This window comes from Alexandromys fortis, unplaced genomic scaffold (assembly GCF_014885135.2).
Source record: "Alexandromys fortis isolate MF-2015 unplaced genomic scaffold, M_Fortis_MF-2015_v1.1 scaffold_37, whole genome shotgun sequence".
NCBI classification, from domain to species: domain Eukaryota; kingdom Metazoa; phylum Chordata; class Mammalia; order Rodentia; family Cricetidae; genus Alexandromys; species Alexandromys fortis.
In genome coordinates, this window is record NW_026067914.1 from 2,507,912 (window position 1) to 2,529,393 (window position 21,482).

General features: G+C 41.6%; 1 protein-coding gene across 4 annotated transcripts in view; it reads left to right on the plus strand.

Moving 5' to 3' along the window:
* Positions 1 to 21,482, plus strand: part of Fyb1 (FYN binding protein 1) — a 126,860-nt gene that overhangs the window by 80,857 nt on the left and 24,521 nt on the right. For all 4 annotated transcript variants that reach the window (XR_007591142.1, XM_050138943.1, XM_050138945.1 and 1 more), the window contains exons 3-8: positions 2,788 to 2,977; positions 15,538 to 15,584; positions 16,897 to 16,916; positions 17,429 to 17,463; positions 18,708 to 18,828; positions 21,231 to 21,390. Coding sequence is in view for 3 of the 4 variants with exons in the window: in XM_050138943.1 (XP_049994900.1) it covers positions 2,788 to 2,977; positions 15,538 to 15,584; positions 16,897 to 16,916; positions 17,429 to 17,463; positions 18,708 to 18,828; positions 21,231 to 21,390 (573 nt within the window). In the remaining variant the exon portion in view is untranslated. The remainder of the gene's footprint in view (positions 1 to 2,787; positions 2,978 to 15,537; positions 15,585 to 16,896; positions 16,917 to 17,428; positions 17,464 to 18,707; positions 18,829 to 21,230; positions 21,391 to 21,482) is intronic.

The window sequence follows — 21,482 nt, forward strand, 5'->3', positions numbered from 1 at the left end:
GCCAGTGTCTACCAGAGATGCTTTTTCAGAGAGGCCTAGAGGGTTCTGGGTACGACCTCCCCGTGCTTCCAGTTCAGAGGACTGGCATTGCCCAGCTCTTGTCTGCAGCATCTCACTTCCAGGTCTTAGTTCACTTGCATATGAAAAGGGCTCCTGCTTGATGAAATCTTTCTGTGAAATATAAGTCACAGATGGCTAACAAACATTTTATCCATTTATTAATATTATTTATTAATTTTGTCGTATTTATTTTATATTATTTATAAATCATATTAATATGATTTGTTGGTTTTATTTATTAATTTTCACAGCAGCTTTTTCTCTTTGACTATAAGTCACTTATCTATTAAAATAGCAAATCATCTTTTCATCTGCCCAATAATCTAATACTTATGTTCTGGTGAAAGAGCCACTGCTAATTAATAAACATAGTCGTGGGCCATATGAAATCATGTCAGTCAACACAAGGCAGCATAGACCACAATGGTTCTATAAGATTATGAGTTAAGAGAAAGTACTTCATTCGGTATTGATCAGTTTGAATCAGTCCCTTACATACTTTCAAACTGATAGAAGGCTGTGCTCTTGTCAAAGGTTGTTCAGATATGTTTTGTGGTCAAGGTCAGTTTTAGATATTTTTAAAAAATATGAACAGACAGAAGCAAGAGTTAAATCAGCAAAATCATATTCAGTCCTGTTCATGTGAGGAACAAAAAGATTACCACTGTTTTAAAGTTTTTAGTTTTACTTTCAATTGTGTGTGTGTATATGTGTGTGTGTGTGTGTGGTGTGTGAGTGTGTGTGTGTGCATATGTACATGAATGCAAGTGTGAAGTCAGGCGGCAACAGAGTTCAGAAGAGTATTCCCTGGACCTGGAGATGCAGTTAGCTGTGAGTTGCCCTAAGGTGGGTGCTGGGAGCTAGACTCAGTCATCTACAAGAGCAGTACACGCTATTAACCACTGAGCCATCTCTCTAGAATAATATTCCTAATAAAGACATTGTATAAATTAATGAGAACAAGCAAATGATATGTAAAGCAAAGATGAAGAATTTAATAGATGAAGCATTTTAAAAGAAACATAACTATAAACATGGAAACATTTCACTAATTGATGTAAAATTAACACATTTTTCAAGATGACATTCTCTTTCCCTCTCAAAGAAAAAGCTACCACAAAGCAGGAAGAGACACAAACACTGTATTGAATGAAACTAGGTGGAGCCAACACTTAAAGCATAAACTATCAAGCCAGAAAGTAAATGAAGAATTAGGTAATAAAGGTATCTGTGAGAACTTCATTTATTTATGAATGAAGAGAATGAGTGTTTTGGTGGATTAAGAAATAAGTATAAATATTTGACTAAGAAAATAACTATAAATATTTGATTAAATACTAAAATATTTCTTTTGATGCAATGCTAGACCTAATATGATAGTTGGAGAAGTGGCACACTTAAGCCTAAATTTCATCTATCACCTTCTCAAAATAAAGAGTCCAGAAAATCATGGGTGAAGCCTGGTGCTTTCTGTGGGAAAAAAAAAAAAAAAACATGTACTTACATGGTCGAATTCCAGTCTACCTAGGTCAGGGCATTACATGTAGGGTTAGAGGGAATGCCAGTCACCCCCAGTTACCCAGTATTCCCACCTTTCACTGTGCATATCACAATCTATATGACAGTTTATATAGATTAAATGTATTTATTATGTATTCCTTAAGAAATTGTTGTCTGATGTATCTCTACTGTATTCCTAGTACATAGAATAGAACTTGGCATATTGTAGGCGTTCTACAAAGACTTATTAAATGAAAAATAAAACATTGAACTTACTCTCCACAGGACACTATCCTAAGTGTTTTACAAATGTTGGGCCATAACATCCACAGAACCCTATAAGGTAGCACCATCATTACATTTTATAAATGTAACCAGGAAACAATTGATTTAGCCCCATGCACTTCAGTGCCATGCTCCTCCCCACAGAACATTATCTTAAAATATCAGAGTCATCGTCATCTTGCTGGCAAAGAGAAATCCCGGGATGAGTGTGATGTTGCAGAATTTTAAAGCAGCAGAGAGCTGGGTGTGTTAGCGTGTGCATTTAATCCTAGCACTCGGGCAGCTGGGAATCAGAGACAAGTGAATCTCTGTGAGTCCCAGGCCAGCGTAGCTGACACATGGTCATAGTAAAAAAACTGAGCAGAGACAATATACTGGAACTGAGAGGTGTCATGCATTTGCCTCAAAATGCTCAGAAATGCATACAATTTAGTATACATTGCTAGGTGGTGGGAAAACGGGAAATTCCTACTTTAATGTTCTTAATATCATTTTATAGTTTTAACAATGTGTATTATTTACTTGTGGGATGATTTAAAAGTCTTCCAGGTTTAAAAACCATAGCCCAAACAAAATATAATTTGTTAAAAGTTCAAAGAGCTTGTCAAAAACAAGTGTGTTGCCTGTGAAAATAGATTTGAACACTAGGTCTCTTTGGTCTAAAATACAAATCCAATGGAAAAAAATAAAGTGTATTTCTAAATTCATAAAGAATGTGTACAAAGTTGATGTAGAATTGTTCACAAAGTCAAGAGTGTTAAAACTAAGGTTTATAAAAAAAAGCTCAGAAAAGGTAATATACATAAAATATTGGATACTTTAAAGCATTCACTTAACAAGGGCTATATGTCTAATGTTCTACCCGATTATGCCTGCATATTTGGAATGGCAAGTTCTTATATTTTGACGATTTGTCTTAATTTACCATCCTTTGCTCCTTAGGTACCAGCAAAAGTCAGACACCTTACTCAACAACTGCCCTGCCACCACCGCCAACGTCCCATCCAAGCAGCCAGCCACCACCGCCAACGTCCCATCCAGGCAGTCAGCCACCACTGCCAGCGTCTCACCCAACACAGCCGCCAGTCCCAAGCCTACCCCCCAGAAACATTAAGCCTCCCCTTGACCTGAAGTAAGTAAAGGACCATCTTACAATATTTCGTCGCCAGGGATTTCCAAATGATTCCTGACTGGGCGCTAAGAGTTCTGTGGTACATTAGTGTGCAGTTGGCAGGGAGAAGGGCGGGCTCTTTTAAAAGTTCAAAATCTCTCAACCGCGGGCTTCTGTAAAAGTCAACATTAAGTTGCATGCTTTCTTACTTCAAGAGCGAAGAACCAGGGTACCGTCACAATCTGAACAAAGCAAAACCAAACTTTGACAGTATAAATAAGTCAGTGTCTAGTTGTCTGTGAACTCATGATCTCTGGGCCAAGGGGCTTGGGTCACTTCTCCATCTCTGCCCTCTGCAGAACACAGAGCTTGTCTTCTAGGCTCCAGCTGCTGCTGCTAGCCTTGGGAGTCATCTCCTGACACTGGCATCTCCGTAACCGCTAGGGTTCCTTGCTGCAAATGGCCTAACAGTGGCCTTTCCTGAGCTGGCTTCAGGGACTCCATCCCTGACACGCAGTTCCAGGCATCCGTTAATCTCTGTGACTCCTTCACACCTCCCAAAACGGGCACCATCTGCGTGGCTCTTCCACTATCAAGTTCAGCCGCCAACACAAGACACAACCTTGGTCACATCTGGAGCACAGCTTCTGTGTGCTGACTCTCAGGAAACACTTTCCAGAAACCTCAGCGGTGCTGGTCTCTTCTTAATCACTGCAAATTTCTCAGCTGCCGCTGACCAGCATTGAGTATCCCAGCAAAGCAGAGGTTTCACTTTGGTAGTTCTGGTGTCTTATTAAACACAGCAGATTCTTCAGTTCCAGCCAACCAGAACTACAGATTCCTTGCACAAAAAGTTCGGTAGAGTCTTTGCTTTCCTCTGAAACCTCACAAGCCAGGCCTCCATCTTCCGCACTGCTCTCTGCATTCTTTCCTTCCAAGATCCTACAAAACACTCAATGATTCCCCTAGCCCAAAGTTACAGGGTCCTTCACAATCCCCTTCAAAACAACACGTCCAGGTCCATCACTATCCTGCTACCAAACTGTTCTTAGGGTTACCACTGTTGTGATAAAACACCATATCCAAAAGCAACATGGGGGAGAAAGGGTTTATTTCACTCAGAGATCCACGTAACAGTTCATCATCCAACACAGTGAGAACTCACACAAGGCAGGAACCCGGAGGCAGGAGCTGATGCAGAGGCCATAGAGGGCAAGCTTACTGGCTGGCTCCTCATGGCTTGTTCAGTCTGCTCTCTTATAGGACCCAGGACCATCAGCCCAGGGATGGTATTACCTACATAAGATCCTCCCTCATTGATCACTAATTAAGAAAATACCTGCAGCTGGATCTTACGGAGGAATTTCCTCAATTAACCTCCCTCTTCCTTAGTGATTCCAGCTTGTGCCAAGCTGACACACAACAGTCAGTACAGTGATAGTCTGCTATAAGGGTGCAGTTTGATTTCACCTTAGTCCCCTCCCACACACACCATACGATTGATCCTTTGTCCATGAGCCACATAGTAGAATTCGTTAATAATAACAAAATCACGTTGAGATCTTCCTTAAGTGCTTGAAGATTCAATATGTTGAAAACCCGCTCATTGTGAGTACCCCTGACTATTTTTCACTTCATAATGCTTCCAGAAGAGTTTAAAGTTGGTAACTAAGGATGTGTGAGCAGCGTGGTGAGACTTATCTTCTTCATAGGCTGCTCTGGATGTCTATATAATATTACACTCTTCTGGGCATTTGAGTCTGTAGATGTCTGCTTGAAGACTCTAACACCCTGGGAGATTCCGCTACCTAACAAATCAAAGTGTAAGACATCTGCTTACTATCATAGTAAGGCTAAATAAATATTAGACTAATTAAAGTAACTAATATATGTTCTCTTAAATACTTAATTTTCATAAACTTATTTTTTCTACACATATAAAATCATATTTCTTATTCCTAATTTCTTTTTACCCTCTGGTAAATTTAACTCATTGAATTTAGATCTCAGAATTTCTTTTCCATGTGTTTATTTTTATTGTACTTTTTACTTTTTTGTTTTGTTTTGTCTGTACAAACCCTCACTGTACATCCCTGGCTGACCTAGAACTCACTACGTAGCCCAGGGTGGCTTTGATCTTATGAATGTACTGCTGCCTCTGCCTCTCAAGTCCTGAGATATCAGGCTTGTGTCTCCACAGTGAACCCACAATCCTAACACTTCTCAAGTTTACTATATGGATAGCTCTGTCCTAGACACCAGCTTCAGTGAAGCCTCTGAGTATGGCATAGTTTTAGTATGAAATCTTCACAAATGGCTCAAGCCTGACTTCTGAAAATTGGTAAGGCTTGGAGTCCAGTCATCATTCATTCAGGACATTAAGGAGTGGAAAGGTATCTGACACTCTGTCCACTGCTTCAGGGCCTCCAGACCTCCCGTGTGTCTAATGACTCACTAGAAGGACTCACAGTCCTCAGCTTACAGTAGCATGAGAGACTGGGATTCAATGCGGTAAAAAAAGAGGAAGGGACAGCCAGCAGGTGGCACTGTCTAATCAAGGCTTCCCCACCGAGAGCATAGCTGTGAAATTGCAGTGCGTGTCTCAGGCAGCCTCCAGCAGAAGCTGACCAGAGGCTGGAGAAACTGTAAGGTTTCCACAGGGAGCAGAGGAGCTGTCTCGCTGGTTCCTTGGGCCTGCCAGAAACCTAGAAAGAAAGCAAGCATCCACATCAATCACGTGGTTGCTAAGGTCTCACCCAACAGAACACTTTTATCCACTGGGCCACTCCCACTGCAGCGAACAGTTGTAGAGAAAATGCTTCTTGTTTATAAGTCACAGGCCAGCCGTGGTAGCATCTTTCTAAAGCAAGGCAAATCTGAGCCTGCTGTGTTAACTCTCTTAAAAAAAAAAAAAAAAATCTCATCCCCAGAATCCACCAGAAGGCTCTTAAACAGGCTGTGGGAAGAAGAGGGCATTTCAAAGGCAGTGCTATCACTGAGACAATGGGGATGTCCTATCGGGAACTCACCAAGGTCAGCTGGCCTGAGTCTGAAAAAGCCTGGGTTAAAACCGGTCTCACTGAACATAGCGGACAATGAGGACTACTGAGACCCCAAGAACAATGGCAATGGGTTTTGATCCTACTGCACCTCTTGGTTTTGTGGGAGCCTAGGCAGTTTGGATGCTCACCTTACTAGACCTGGATGGAGGTGGGTGGTCCTTGGACTTCCCACAGGGCAGGGAACCCTGATTGCTCTTTGGGCTGACTAGGGAGGGGGACTTGATTGGGGGAGGGGAGGGAAAGGGGAGGCGGCGGTGGGGAAGAGACAGAAATCTTTAATTAATTAATAAAGAAATAAATAAATTAAAAAAAACAAAGGCAGTGCTATAGCGTGGGATGCTGGGCAACATGCCAGCTTTGCAAGGAATCACCAAGAAGACCAAGGGCTTGGATTCTTAGAGGGGATACTGTTGCCTTCAGTCATTTACAAAGTTCACTGACGGTCATACATTTTGCTTCATTTCAATTCCCACCATATTAGGGACTCCTCTTAGTTGGTGACTCGTATATGATCTGCCAACTTCATTTTTAAAAAATCCGCTTAAAAGAAAAATGAAATAGATAAAAGGGCCTTGGGTATTTTACATTACCTGGAAAATCTAGGCTTGGAATATCAGGAAGCTAATTGTCACATGCAGGAGAAAGCGTGAAAGCTAAGGATATCCAGGACGAATTTGTTCCTCCAAAAGAGAAAGGGTCAACAGTTTTAAAGTTCCCATCAGTAAATCCCGCAAGGAGGAAATATCTAGATTAGAAAATTTCCCCCGTAGAAGGGGAAGTTAGATAAATACATAGAGGAAACGAAAGCAGGATGGACATTCATGTTCAGGCTTAAGGGTTTACGGGACGTGTATGGATTGGACTAGGGGCAGAAAAGTAGAAGACGCAGGTCTTCTGATGGATGTCTCCCTGATGCTTCCCGAGTGTTGCTCTGCAGGCCTGTAACCACTCTCCTCCTAAGCAAAATCCGCTCTCAAGATCTCCTAGGCTTTTAAGATAGTCACTCAGTGCATCTTTGAGTTGAAAGATCCTCTGGGATCTTTCAACTGAGCTCCAGGGAAGATCGTGTGCAAAACAGAGACCCCTCCCTGCCTTTATATTTCTATAATATACAAGGGCTGGAGAAAGAGGAGCATTTGGGCAGGTAAAAGACAGGGCAGTGGTCAGCAGAGCAGAATTAGGAAGGCCGGGAGGGGGGGGGGGATTCCAGACCACAGATGGTTATAACTTTAAACAGAGCTGTGAGGTATCAAAGATGCAAGGAAACATGGGCATGAGGCCGAACGCTGTGGGGGAGAGAGAAGGAATAGAGGCCTCGAAGACCCAAAGGCTAAGGAGGAAGTTAGCAGGACACTAGAGACAGCCAGAGAAGGGGCGACTGGAGAGGAGTCAGCTCACGGAGGGCTCCATGCATTGTGACCGTCTGTGACCACCACCCTATCTGAGATGAGGACCTCTGCGGGCTGGAGCACAGCAGCTTTTTGACTTGTGTTTTTGTTAAAGTCACTGAAAGTAGATGGGCAAGGGTAGCAGCAGAACCAGTTAAATGTTGCAGAAATGCAGGCCAGACACTGAGGCATTCTAACCAAGATGGGCTGCTCTCGGGGCAGGGAGGGCAAGAAATGTCTGCACTGTGGATAACTGTTCAGGGGAGCGACAGCAGAAGCTGGACTTCGTTATAAAACTCACGTTAAGGATCACGTGTGGCTCCAACGCCTTTGGTCTTAGTAACTGGAAAGACTATGATTCCTTCAAATGACAGAAGGAGGCTGCAGGTGAGGTGTTTGAGACGAAGTAAGTTCTGACTGGGAAGTGGGGAGATCGCTCTGTAGTTAAGAACGCTTGCTGCTTGTGGAAGAGGAAGTGGGCTCACTTTCCCAGCAGCCATGTGGTGGCTTGCAGACATTCATTTCCCAGGTCTCCAACAGTCAGGCATGCTGGTAAAACATCTATATAAAGTAAAATGAATACATCTAAAAGGTCTTTGTTAAAGCGGTTGTGGCTCTGATAAGCCTGGAATATTATTTAAAGCTCAAGGGGGAACACCGAGAAGACAACTGGAGAGTTGAAAATGGAGAGCTTCAAAGAGAGTTCTGGTAAAGACACAGAGAGGAGAGACACCGGACTTTGTCTCACACTTAAAGTGATAAAGGCTGGTCAAAGTTGGCCAAGGAGAGAAGGAAGGAGTACAAACAGAAAAGACAAAACTCGGGGTCTGGCCTGGAGATAAAGAGGAAGGAGGAATAAAGTAAGCGGACTGAGGGACCAAAAGTGGGGCCGGTGAGCGAGTGCCTCAGATGCTGCTGAAGGCAGTGGGAGAGACCGATGGAGGGTGGTAGGTGTGACGGAGTTAGGATCAAGCACGATGCAGCTTTCAGGGGGTGAAAGGTGAGGCTGCAGAGGCCTCTGTTGCTGTACCAGAACACTAACCAAAAGCAGAGCAGAGGAGGACAGGGCTTGTTTCATCTTATCCTTCCGGGTCACACTCCATCATGAAAGGAAGGACGAGCAGGAACTCAAGATAGGAACCTGAAGATAGGAACCGTGCAGAAACATGGCTTCCCGGCTTACTCGCTCACGGGCTCGTGCTTTGATATGGTTACAGGGCCATCTGCCTAGGGACAGCACCAGACACCGTGGCCCTCCTTCATCAGTTAAAAACCAAGATAATTGTCTGTGGACACCCCACAGGCCACCCTGGTCTAATCCATTTCTTAATCGAGGTGGTCACATCAGACGATTCTGAGCTGTGACGAGCAGATGGTTTCCGCTAACTAGGACAGATGGCTCGAGCGGGAAAGCGCCTGCCACACAAGCGTGAGGACCTGGGTTTGGCCCCCGTCACACATGTGAAAAGGTTTGCGTGGCAGCGCGCCTCTGTAACACCAATGCTGAGGGGGTGGAGGCGTTATGGAGATGGCAGAGACAGGTAGATTCCCAAGGATCACCGGCCAGCCGGTGTAACCATATGGCAGGCTCTGGATTGAGTAAGAAAGACCCTGATTCGAAGGATAAAATGGAAAGTGGTAGAGGAAGACGCCTGACTTCAACCTCTGGCCTGCGCACGCACATGCGTGCGCCCACACAGGTATCGAAAAGAAGCCAACACAGACACTGTTTACATTGTAGGGCAACGGCTGGCGTGGGAGGAATTTTTGTTTCTGTTTCTGTATCTGGAGACAGGCTCTCATGTAACTAGAACCTAGGTTGACCTCAGGTATGCTATGTAGCAGGATGATAATGAACTTATATGGAAATAGCAACGTTTTTATATGGTGATAAAAAAAATAGCCCGTAAAGAAGAGAAAGAGTGTAGACAGAGAATTCCTGGAACAGAGTCTTCCTCAACTTCAGTCTAGAGAGGATGGGCTGAATGGCTGACAAAGTTAGAGTTCTCCCTGGGTACACAGCAGAATCTCCAGCTGGGGTCAAGGGAGGAATCTGGAGAGAGAGGGACCTTGACCATGTGGGGCCTGTCCCACCTGCTTCTGAAGTTCCTCCCAGGAGCGACTTGTAATCATATCATTCAGGTCAGTTTACCTTGTAAGTATGAAAGGTCTGAAGGTCAACAGGAACCAGAAATCATGAATAATTTCCAGTATCGCGTGGTTGAAGACAAAGTTACGTGTATTTTAAATTGTATTGTTTCCCCACCTAGTGGTCAGACTATATACAGCTCATTGCATTTTCTTCTATGTCACTCAGACTTAGAAGGGAAATGGACCAAGAGATTGAGCTTTTCATTATTAATCTTCAAATCTTTCCCTGTGGCACATTTCTTAGTACTGTTTTAAAATGAATTAGAATTCTATCCGCGCAACCAGCCCTTCAGATGAAAACAGAAGCAGCGGCTGAGTTTTTATATACAAAACACATCTCGTGGTTATAAATAGGAGTGAGACAGGAAAAGTGAGGTAATGAGAAGTCCTCCAGAATGGGAAGTGACTCAGGCTAGAAAAGGAAAGGGCAAAGTGTCCTTCCCCTGAAGTCCGTCCAGTTAGTATAGGGAGAGAATGTGCCAGCGTAATTTCATAATTAACTACCAGGGCTTCGAACTTTCCAGAACTTGAAACTTGGCACATTGGCAGGCCACTGCCAGATAGCCTTACCTAACTCCATTTGGAAATGTTTTGGTTTAGGTGAGTCATAATTTTGAAATTTCTCGTAGGTTAAGGACAGAAAGACGTGTTCCGGAAGTGAGGGGCTCGTTCCTGTTAAGGGCGGGTATAAAGCAGTTTCAGGTGTCGCTGAGATCACCTCTTCCTTCCAAAAAAGGATCTGGCAATAAAGCGCTAAGAGCTAAACTTAGGAAGAGTGAATCCAGATGAGAAAACAACAGTCTTACATCTTTCAATGTTAGGAGATAGAACCCCAGGAGCTTTTGTTTGTTTGCTTGCTTGCTTGCTTGCTTGCTTGCTTGCTTGCTTGCTTGCTTGCTTGGTTTTACCTACCTGGGAATTGAACCAGGGCCTCATACACACTGGACAAGCACCCTGTCACTCAGCTACAGCTCCCCCCACCCTAACTGCTTTCCAACATGTCAGGCTTACTGTTAAATGAACTTCATTCAGTACCGTGGCATGAAAACAAGGAGCTGTGGTGAAAGCCAGCTCCACTGATAAGCTTGCTGCTCTTTCTCCTCCTTTGCCCCTCCCTCTGCTCCGTGGTCTATGTTGTTGGTTGTGACTAGTTCCATTGTTCTCTTCTTGGCCTATCTGTGGTTTTTTTCTCTAGGCCTTGAACACTGAGCAGTTGGTGGCAGTTGGACTTGAGCTTCTTAGGACATTTACACCTATTGCTTACCCTCATCCTTGTCCATTTTATTCTCCGCCATCTCTGCTGTTGTGGTCACTATTTCATACTTACTATCTTAACACGATAGATGACATAAGATCAGACCTATATAAAATGGCATCAAATTTTATGAGGCATAATATTGAGTATGTGTGTGCAAATAACATTCTCTAGGGTAAGAAATGCTTTGCATGAATGTGCTAGGATAATACCCTTTGTTATTATCATTTAATTATTATCTATCCAGATAGTTTAGAAAGTAGACCAGTAGGTTGTTTGTTTGCTTGTTTTAATATCCTTTTACACAAATGGCAACAATCCATTTTGATGATAAAGATTACTTAGTATCACTGATAGAGAGATAACCACTCTGTCACAGTCAGAAGCAACAAAGAGCAGGCTTAGAGCTGGGGAACAACCAGATATTGTCAAGGGGGTCAGGGGACACAGCAGGGGATGACAAGAAACCGGAATACCCAGAATACCTGTGTGCAGCTGGCCCGACCAGTAATGTGTTTACCAGGACAAACCTGCCACCTAATTTCAATTTCCTGGAATCTACAAAAAGGTGGAAGGAGGGACCCAGCCCCTGAACATTGTCTTCTGAGCTCCACTCACATGTTCAGGCACATACACACACACACACACACACACACACAGAGTTAACAGTTTAAAAAACAAAACAAAACAAAAACAAAAACTTTCTAAGAACCAGAGTGAAGGGAAGCATGGGCTAAGCATAGAGAAAGAGGAGAAACAGAGAGTACCCAGCAAAAGAATCCTGTATCAACAGGAAAGAAAATGTGAGAAGCAGAAATGACCCCAGGTGTGATGGTGCACACCTATAATTCCAGCACTTGGAAGGACTGAGAGTTCAAGGCCTCTAGGGAGAGCTGCCTAGGGAGAGCTTACTTCAAAGAGGATTGGGGTCCCAGGGAGGGAGAGGGGAGGAGGGAGGAGAGGAATTCCAGGAGTGAAGCAGTGAGAGAACAGAACAGATTGCACAAGCCCTGTGCCCTGCTCACTAGGAAAAGAGCTTGTTAGTATAAAATATCAACTGGGTCATCATGATGACCCAGGCCTCTAATCCCAGCACTCAAGAAGATTTGGCGACAGGGAGGTTACTAGGTCAAGGCCACTGGAGTTGTTATATAGTGAAACTTCGTCAAAAAAAAAAAAGTTTCAAACACATTGTACATGTGTGTCTTAAGTTTGATTAAGCCCTCACAGTTTTCCTTGGGAATTCACGTTCATAATTTTCTTTAACATGGAGGTTTTCCCACTACCTCAGTTTTCCTTAATTCCTTGCAGTGTGTTTGTTGAGATCATCAAGTTGTTCGCTGACAGTATGATTACCCTTGTTTGGGTTTTGTTTTCTGACTGCCCCTGTAATGCGTTTTCATATTCTCTCCTGAAGACTGGTAATTGGATACAAGGTGACTTGATTGCATTAGGTCTTTCTTTCATTGTGTTTGATTTGGGGTTTGGGGTAAAACTTGTCTCTTGATTCTAGTGCATTCTTTTCTTGAGACTTACCTTTAGTTCATGTGTGCGAGTGTTTCGCCTGCACATACTATGTGTACCACATGCATACCAGGTGTCTACTGAGGCCAGAATAGGGTCTCAGATCCCCCAGAACTGGAGTTACAGCTTGCTACAAGTCACCATGAGGGTGTGGAAAACAAGGGAGGCTCCTCAGCAAACGCAGCAGGTGCTCTTAACTGCTGAGCCATCTCTGTAGCTGCATAGTGTCCTTTCAACAGATGCTTATAACAAACATTTGACTCTCCATAGCAGAGGAGAAATAGGACTCTGGGAAACAGGACAGACAGCAAGGCATATGAGCATACCAAGCATATTTTTCTTAAGCCAATTTTGTACCCTATCTTTACATCACTGAAAGGAAATGAATAAAAACTAAGATAAAAAAATTATATTAAAAGAAAAAATTCCTTAAGTCAGAAACACACCTACTGAATGTTTTTTATGAACAAAGTGACAGAGAGAGAGAGAGAGAGAAGGACTGAAGGAAGGACTCAGGGGGCCTACTAACTACAGAAAACTGGCAAATGTTGATGATTAGTGTCTATGGAGCTGAAGAAGAGGAAGAAACAACGGATGACTTGAAGCTTCAATGGGATGTATGGGTGATGCTGCTGTTCCTTGATGTAGGAAAACTACTCAGGAGAGCAGGCTTAGGCTGCAGGAAAGGCACTCCCTTCAGCAACAGGCTGAAGGACTTCCAAGCCAGAGCAGGGGAAGAGGGGTTTCCAGACTCCTATACCTCTGAAGGTACGAGACCACTGAGGTACAGTCATGTCTCTGACACTCAGTAGAGAGACCTGGCTTAGATAGAGATTTCACCATGGACGTGAGCCATGTTGAGCTATTACAGGGTGTTGTAAGAACTTATGGAATCAGTCACCAACAAATGTAGAGTAAGAGGAAATGAAGAAAGCCAAAACAGAGACAAAAAATCATTACTTACAAGGGAAGCTAAAAGAACATAAAGTCACAAAGGAAACTGTAGGATAGTGACCAGAGGGACAACAAGTAAGTCAGAAGGTATTTCCTATGTAAACAAAGGAGATTCAAGAATGGCAAAATGGCCATTAAGGTGAAGAGCTATATAGCAATTCTAGTGAACCTGATCTTTGGGAGTTTTTAGAGAACTTGGCAATACAAGACAGATAATAACCAATGAAGAAGAGAGGAAAGGATAAGAAGTAGAGCCAGTGAATACCTGGCTGTGGGAAAAATGATTATCTTGTGGTAATGTGGAAGATTTGGACAGGCAATTGTTGTGGGACAAAACTTTTCCTGAGGAGACACTACACACATATCTCTCCCTAGATAAGGAACTCAAGAGAGACCAAACTGTAAATACCACCAAAGTTTAACGTGGTGAGCCAATGTGTTTTACTGAGTTACTTAGAGGAATATGCATGAGGGGTTACTTACAAGAGCATAAATGATTCAAAGACCAAAGTCTACCCCCAGCATGGGAGACAGCTCACAAAAGCTGGGAACCCGAGCACACTGCACAGCCTGCAGGTAGCTCCACAGATGAAAAATGTCCCAAGGGACTCAGCCGTTGTAAACCTCTCCCAGGTTGGTTTCTGCTTCTTCCAGGCAGCTGGTCTCGTCTCAGAGTTTTCTTCACAGCTCAGCATGTCAGAGTCTTCTTTGCAGCTTGGCATGTTTTCCCTGATGGAGTGGGGGTGAATTTAGTCAGTTATCAGGGACTTCCTGAATGGATTGTGGTGGCTTGCCTTCCTGAGGGATAGAATGTTTCAGAATGTGTCAATCTCTGAGGAACTGTTAGGCAACAGCAAGAAAAAGTCTTAAGTGTTGTTATGGGTAGCAGCAACTTGCACTGAAGGAGAAAACCAAGAGTGAGATCTTTAGGCGTGAGGATAAAGAAAGGAGAAGAATATAACTACCATGACAACGCGCGGAAAAGGGAGATAGTGGAAGACGCAAAACTTCTAAGAAGGTGGATGTAATAGGATATAGGTAGAGAAAATGGTGGACTGAAGGTAAGCATAGCTCAGCTACAGATAGATACGTTTGTGTTCTGAGGGGCTGTATCTTAATAGAAATCATTTTTCAGTTACTCCTATTTTATCAGTAGAACAAAATGCAAGGTTATCTGATTTCCTAGGAGAGAAGATGAGATCATTTTTTGAGGAAAAGTGGTCAAGGTTTTGAATGGTATCAAAAAGGACGACTCAAGAAAGGTGGGCTAGGAAGAAGAGTAAATGAGATCATTAGATGAAGAGCTGAGATTGGAAACCAGTTACGTGTAATGCCCAGAGTCAGAACGGTTGACTGTTTTCTACACATTTACCCACTGGTCTCAGAACAGGAATGGGGTGCATAGCTGGCTACATACCGAGAGCTTGTGAGTCCCATGTACCAATGGTGCTTTTTTAGCAGAGCTTGGGTAAGCACTGGAGAGGAAGGACACATGGGGAAGTGTAGCTGGTGTCATCTATTTTTGAAGGTGGATTAAGTCAGGAATAGGAATAAATTCTTCCTGTGTATGTGCCAGAGAACCAATCAAATGCTGGGAGACTCCCCGTGTTGAGTAACTCACTACAGATGGGCCTGTTAGTCCCCAAAAGCAATGGACACATTGAGTGTGTCTACTGTGGCTAGACTGTGCCAGTGTACAGTGGGTGGCACACGCCTTTAGTCCCAGCACTGGAAGGCAGAGGCAGGTGGATATCAGTGGGTTCAAGGCCAGTCTGGTCTACAAAGTGGATTCCAGGACAGGACAGTCAGAACTGTTACAGAGAGACCCTGTCTTGAAAAACAAAAACAAAAAAAAAAAAAAAACAAACAACAAAAAAAGAATTGATGGTGCTGAACTTGAGTTTCTTAGTACTCCTTTTTTCTTTTAAAATCCACAGTAACAGCATAAACACAATACTGAAACCTACTCCAGTGATGTATGAATTTTAAGTCAGAGCAAATATTAATAAGAAAGCAATAATTCAATCACTTTCTTTTTACATTTTTTTATTTTTGAGACTATATTATAGTTACAACATTTACCGCTTGCTCTGAACCTTCCTGAACAACCTTCTTTGCTCTCTTTCAGACTGGGGGCCTCTTTCTTCATCAGTTGCTATTACATGCATATGTCTGTGTATGTTTTCATTTGTAAAATGAGCAAGAGTGTCTACTTTATTCTCACCCTTTTTTCTTTCTTGTTTTCAGAAATACTATAAGTGAAGAAAATCAAGATGGTGTCATGCACTCTGATGGTAAGGGATAACTTTTTTCAAAAAATTCTGAGCTGCATGTTTGAATTAGTCAAATGTCATGGAATCATTTATGGAATTACTATCATTGGTCTATATAGGAGCCCTTGTTTTATTTATGCCCCTAGAATCCTCATGATTCATTACCTTCTTTCTCACACTATAAGCAAACATCCTAAAATATTAATGTGTGTTTGCACATATTCTTCTCATGTGTTTTTGTGTGTGTGTGTGTGATTTATATAAAAACTATGTTACATGTTTTCTTTTGCGAATACTCAGCATAAGGTTTCAGCCTCTCCCCTCATGACTGGTTACACATTTAGTCCCTTGTCCCTAAGTACTGAAGGGGAACCCCACACAGAAGGGGCTTCCTCCTGGACCCTAGATTAGGTCCAGACCACACCTGTTTTCAGGCAGAAAACAGCAGCTAATGACCTTGCGGGTGTCATTTTTAAGAGGAGGAAAAGGAAGGACCTGTTTTAGAATGGACTAGGATAAGGTGGTAAAGGAGATAGGAAACCAAGGAGGAAGGGAAGAAGCCTGGGAGCTGCTGTTTGCTAGCTAGCTCACCACAGCTTATTCAGCCTGCTTTCTTAGAGAACCCTCATGACTATCATGGTCTAGCAATGGTACCACCCACAATGGGCTGGGTCCTCCGCCATCAGTCACCTATTAAGAAAATGTCCTACAGGCTTTCCTACAGCCTGATCTTGTGGAGGTATTTTTTTAATTGAGGTTCCTGCCTCTCAAATAACTCTAGCCTGGATCAAGTTGGTATAAAACTAGCCAGCACTGTCCCTGAACTCTCTTTCCAATCCTCTTGTCCTTCTATGTGTATTATTATGATTGTTCTTAATATTATTGACTTATTAACTATAGCATTATGTCTTGATATCTGATAGAATGTATATTACACCAAACTCGAGTAGTCTTTTTCTTAACTTAGTCACCTTGACTTGATACATGATAGCAAATCCCAGAGAAAGAATGAACCAAAAAGTACGGACAATTTGTGATTTTTTTTTCTCTTGTGCACGTCACACAAGCACATACATCAAATGCACTATGCTTTATATATGGCAGTAAAATGTAGCATAAATGTTTTTGACTTTGGCATTATCTTGGGAAAATTAATAAAATAATTCTATAATTAAATTACAAGTGTTAAAACTACCAAGTATCTAAGGCACATTTTTTTTTGTGCCTTAAAGTGTAAGTTCTGTTATACTTTGAACTGTATACAAGTATTTTATCTAATGACCACATGTTGAAGTACTTGTTAATTACAATGTATTTTCTTTTAATCCTGTAGGTCCTGGAACTCTAGAAGAGGTCAGATATTTTTTATTTCTCTTTTTCTATTGCTAAAATTGGAGCATTTGACAATTATTATGACTCACTTTCTATTGTTATAAACAGACAAATAAAAAGTTTTACAAATATCAATGGTATTTTTTCCATTACTAACCTTACTTAATTGGGATCCTTGAAATATTACATGCCAGTCGGTATGCTGACTCACGGTAGTGTAATGCTGAAGTTCTGGCTGACTGCACAGCTAATGGCTGAGCAAGACAGAGAATGAAATCTCCTTTGTTTGTTCCTAAGTATCTCACAATTTGAAAAAGAGAGAGTGAGAGAGAGAGAGAACGAGAAAAAGAAAAAGAGAGAAAGAAGGAAAGAAGAAAGGAAGAAAAGAAAGAAAAAGAAATTTTCAAATAAGCCAATTTAGCCTCAAATTATATAAACTCATAAACATTTATTTTAAAAATAAGTTGTCAGTGAAATGCATGTATGATCTTTTGCAATAATCACAGGTAATAATTATCTGTTTTTCTTGCCAGGAACAAGAGAGTGAAGGAGAAACATACGAAGACATGTACGCATTGCATTTGTTACCATATGAATTTTCTTCTATGATGAATACATTTTATAAGAGGGAGCATGGGTGTGCAAAAGCACTAAGAAGAAAAGGATTGTAATCACAAATGGAAGTTTCTGTCTCGCCTGGTCCCTCAGCCATTTAGCCCCAAAGAAACACACAGATGCTTATATTGATTATAAACTGTTTGGCCTATTAGCTCAGGCTTATTACTAATGACTGCTTACAACTTAAATTAACCCAAAATTCTTATCTATGTTTAGTCACCTTTTATCAGTAAGGTATTTTCATCTTGCCTCCTCTGTCTGGCTGGTGACTGCATCTCAGCCTTTCCTCTTCCCACAATTCTCTTAGTCTGGTTGCCCTGTCTATACTTCCTGCTTGACTACTGGCCAATTAGTGTTTTATTAAACAAATATGGGTGACAAATCTTTACAGTGTACAAAGCATTATCCCACATGTAATGGCATCCCTTATTTCACTATGAAGGACTAAAATTGGTTTACCTCTCCATGCTACATAGGACTCTGGCGACAAACTGTCACGTGAGGCCTGCAAGCTACTCAAGAGACAGTCAGGGACTAGGCTCAAGAATTTGTATTTCCCCCTCTCAGTATCCTGAGGAAATGGATTCATTGTGTATTGTACCTTCTTCAGACACAGAGGTACTGTGGGCTGCCGTTAGCATCCAGATGCCCACGTTCTAATCCGCTGGATAGATATGAGAAATGACTCCATGACTCCACAACAGAGTTCAAAAGAGACTGAGAAGTTCCTTGGAAATTGTGTGAAAATAGGAGTTATCTTATTCAATCAAATGTTGAGCTCAGGTGTCTTAATTTTCTCTACCTAATTATTCAACCAGTTCTAACTAATCGCTACATCAAAATTAATACGAGTGCTTGTGAACACATGCTCATGCATGCCCACGGAAGCGAGAGTGAGAGAGGTCAACAGGCCATGAGGATGGGAATGGAGCTTCCTGATTAGTGCCTTCCCTATGGTACACATTGGGGGGGGGGGGGAGCTGGGGCTGCCAGCGAATGTATTTGTGACTGAGAGCTTCCTGCTGGCTGTACACAGCATCTCACACACCCGGAATAATTACATCTTTAGCTTGTTACCCCCACCTCCTCTTTAGAGACGTTCTTCCCTAGTGGGTAGACACCTCTCTGTGTAGCGGTTCCTGACCTACAGACCCCTGCTCATTGCAGCCACAACTTAGCCATTTCTATTCACAGAGAATCGTCCAAAGAACGAGACAAGAAACGGGAAAAGGAGGAAAAGAAGAGGTTAGAGCTAGAACGGAAGGAACAGAAAGAAAAAGAGAAGAAAGAACAAGAACTAAGGAAGAAATTTAAGGTAAGAGCTCACTTGCTGAAGAGGAGTGCGATGGCATCATTTTGAAACTTTTTTGTAACATTAGAAGAGAATTTACCAAGATAGAGAGTTTTTTAATCATTGTTTTGAAACAATGCTTTTTGTTCGATACACCGCCTTATCTCTACCCTCAAAAATGAAACAGGACAAAAAAATCCAAATGAAATTTAAGTAATTTATTATTGGCAGGTACCCAGGGATTTTATGTTGATTGAGGAGACGAATACCTCATTACTGTGTGCCATGCATCTGGAACCACACACATAGATGTCCCAATGGCACATCACATAGTAGAGCAACGAACACAGTGTTCCTGGATGAACTACATTTCCTTGGAGCTACTAGAGATGCCCGCATCTGAATCTGAACCATACGCTTCTAATCTCTTAGTGATTTCTAAAAGCTGCTGTCTCTCATGCCGCTTTAAATGCCTAAATTTCCAGCCTCTTTCTTCTCTGATCTCTGGTAATTTTGTCACCTCTTTTGCCACCACCACTGTGCTTCATGCATGATTAAACTTTCTTCGAAATACCACGTTTGATGGCATAACCCATCTGGTGTGTTCTGGTGCCTGCCTCTGAAATATTTGGAGTGATGATCTGAATTACAAAACTAGTCTTTCACTTTTAAAGAAATTCATATCATTTTATTTAAATAGTTACTTCTTTAAATATTTATTTTACTAGAGGATTTAATGGATGGAATTACAAAATATGACTCATGCCTAACTTCCCAGTACGTTTGTTATGTTAAAACAAAAGTTCAACCGCATGATGCAAGGAAAACATCCAAGTTGGAGTCATTTGGATCAATGTGGATTCCAATCCCAGCTGCACATACAAGCTCTGTGCTCTTGGACTTACTACTTATCTCTTCCGAGGTTCAGATTCTTAGTCTTTAGAGTGAAAATAAGTGACATTTTTCTATAGTTTGTTATGGGACTGAATGAAATATTATATAAAAGCCACTATATCTACTATGAGTTTTCACAGTTTTTGAGGGAAAAAAAAAGCTTTTTTACGTACAAGTAAAGTTATGATTGCAATGTGAAAACTAAAATATTTTACTCATGCAGAATGCGTGACTACCAGGATGTATATTATTCAAGTAAAAATTAATTTAATTCATATATATATATTTATATATTGTACTTTTCATGCAACATTGTTCATAGTTTTCAAGGATTTGAGATTAATTTGGAAAAATAAGTAATACAGTGTTTCACATATTCATTCAAATAATATTGCTAATCACTAAAACAGAATGGAGAAGTCATATCAACAGGTAGGAACAAAAGCGCTGTCAAGTCTGGGACCTTATAAGCTATATCCCACCCAGGTGCTGATAGACACTGGGGTTTGTGAAGTGTGAGGTCCATCAGAATTATAGCACATCATAATTCAACTTAGATTTTTCTTTTCCTTTCTTTTTGTTGAGTCCATGTTTATTGACTACTAAAACAAATTCAAGATAATTAAGAAAGTCTGCTCAAAAACTGACGAGATGATATGTATTTCACTGATGCAGCAAGAAAATGCCAGCAAGTAACCAATTCACATTCTGAACACTGTATGGATTCCAGTCCAGTGCAGCTGCAGAAGATCTGTAATTCAAATATCCAAATTACAGATTGTTCACAAACAGAGGCCAACTGGAATAAATCCAGCTCAGCCTAAAACCTTTTTTACTTGGGTCTGCTTTTACTAATAAATTCCATAACTGATATGGTAGTTGGCTATCCACCTATGCTTTAAAAATGTTTTTGATGGGACATAATTAATATGTCACACAATTGATAGCATAGACTCAACAAAATAGTTTCTCCCCCAAAATATCACAATCCATATTTTTTTATCAAAAGATGAAAGACAACTTATTGAAGATATCAGTTTAGCAATAGAAAGTTCACGACTAGGGACTCATGCTTAAGACATATAATACTGCTATTAATAAGCCACCATGCTACCCAGAATATTAGTTGCAAAAAAACGTTGCCTAGTATTTGTTTACTATTTTTGAAGCTATTTCTAAAATGCTACCTTATTTGTAGCAGATAGTATTTACTACAGATTTATATTCAGTAAATGAAAGTACTGGAGGAAGGAAAGGACAGATGGACGGATGTAAGAAAGGGTGGGCTAGTGCACATGAGTACATACATGGTGCCCTTTGATTAGATGTTTTCTCCAGGGTGCTTACGTTCATCAGATCCCTGCCACTCTCTCATGATCCACAGATACATGTTCTCCTGTTCTTTGCTGGTCTCGCTGTACCTCTGTGATTTCCCCTTGACTCTTTCACCAGGAATGACAGTTGTGGGATTATTGTCTTTCAAAATTGTATTCCTTAGTGGTTTTCTGTTATGCTTTTCTGTCATCTTGTAGCTAACAGGCCCCATTCAAGTCATCCATCATGCAAAAGCTTGTTGTGATGTCAAAGGAGGAAAGAATGAACTGAGCTTCAAGCAAGGGGAGGACATTGAAATAATTCGCATCACAGACAACCCGGAAGGAAAATGGCTGGGCAGAACTGCCCGGGGATCATGTGAGTGTACCTTCAAGGCTTCAAGGGCTGTCTTTCTCTCTCTCTCTCTCTCTCTCTCTCTCTATCTCTCTCTCTCCTCTCTCTCCCTCTCT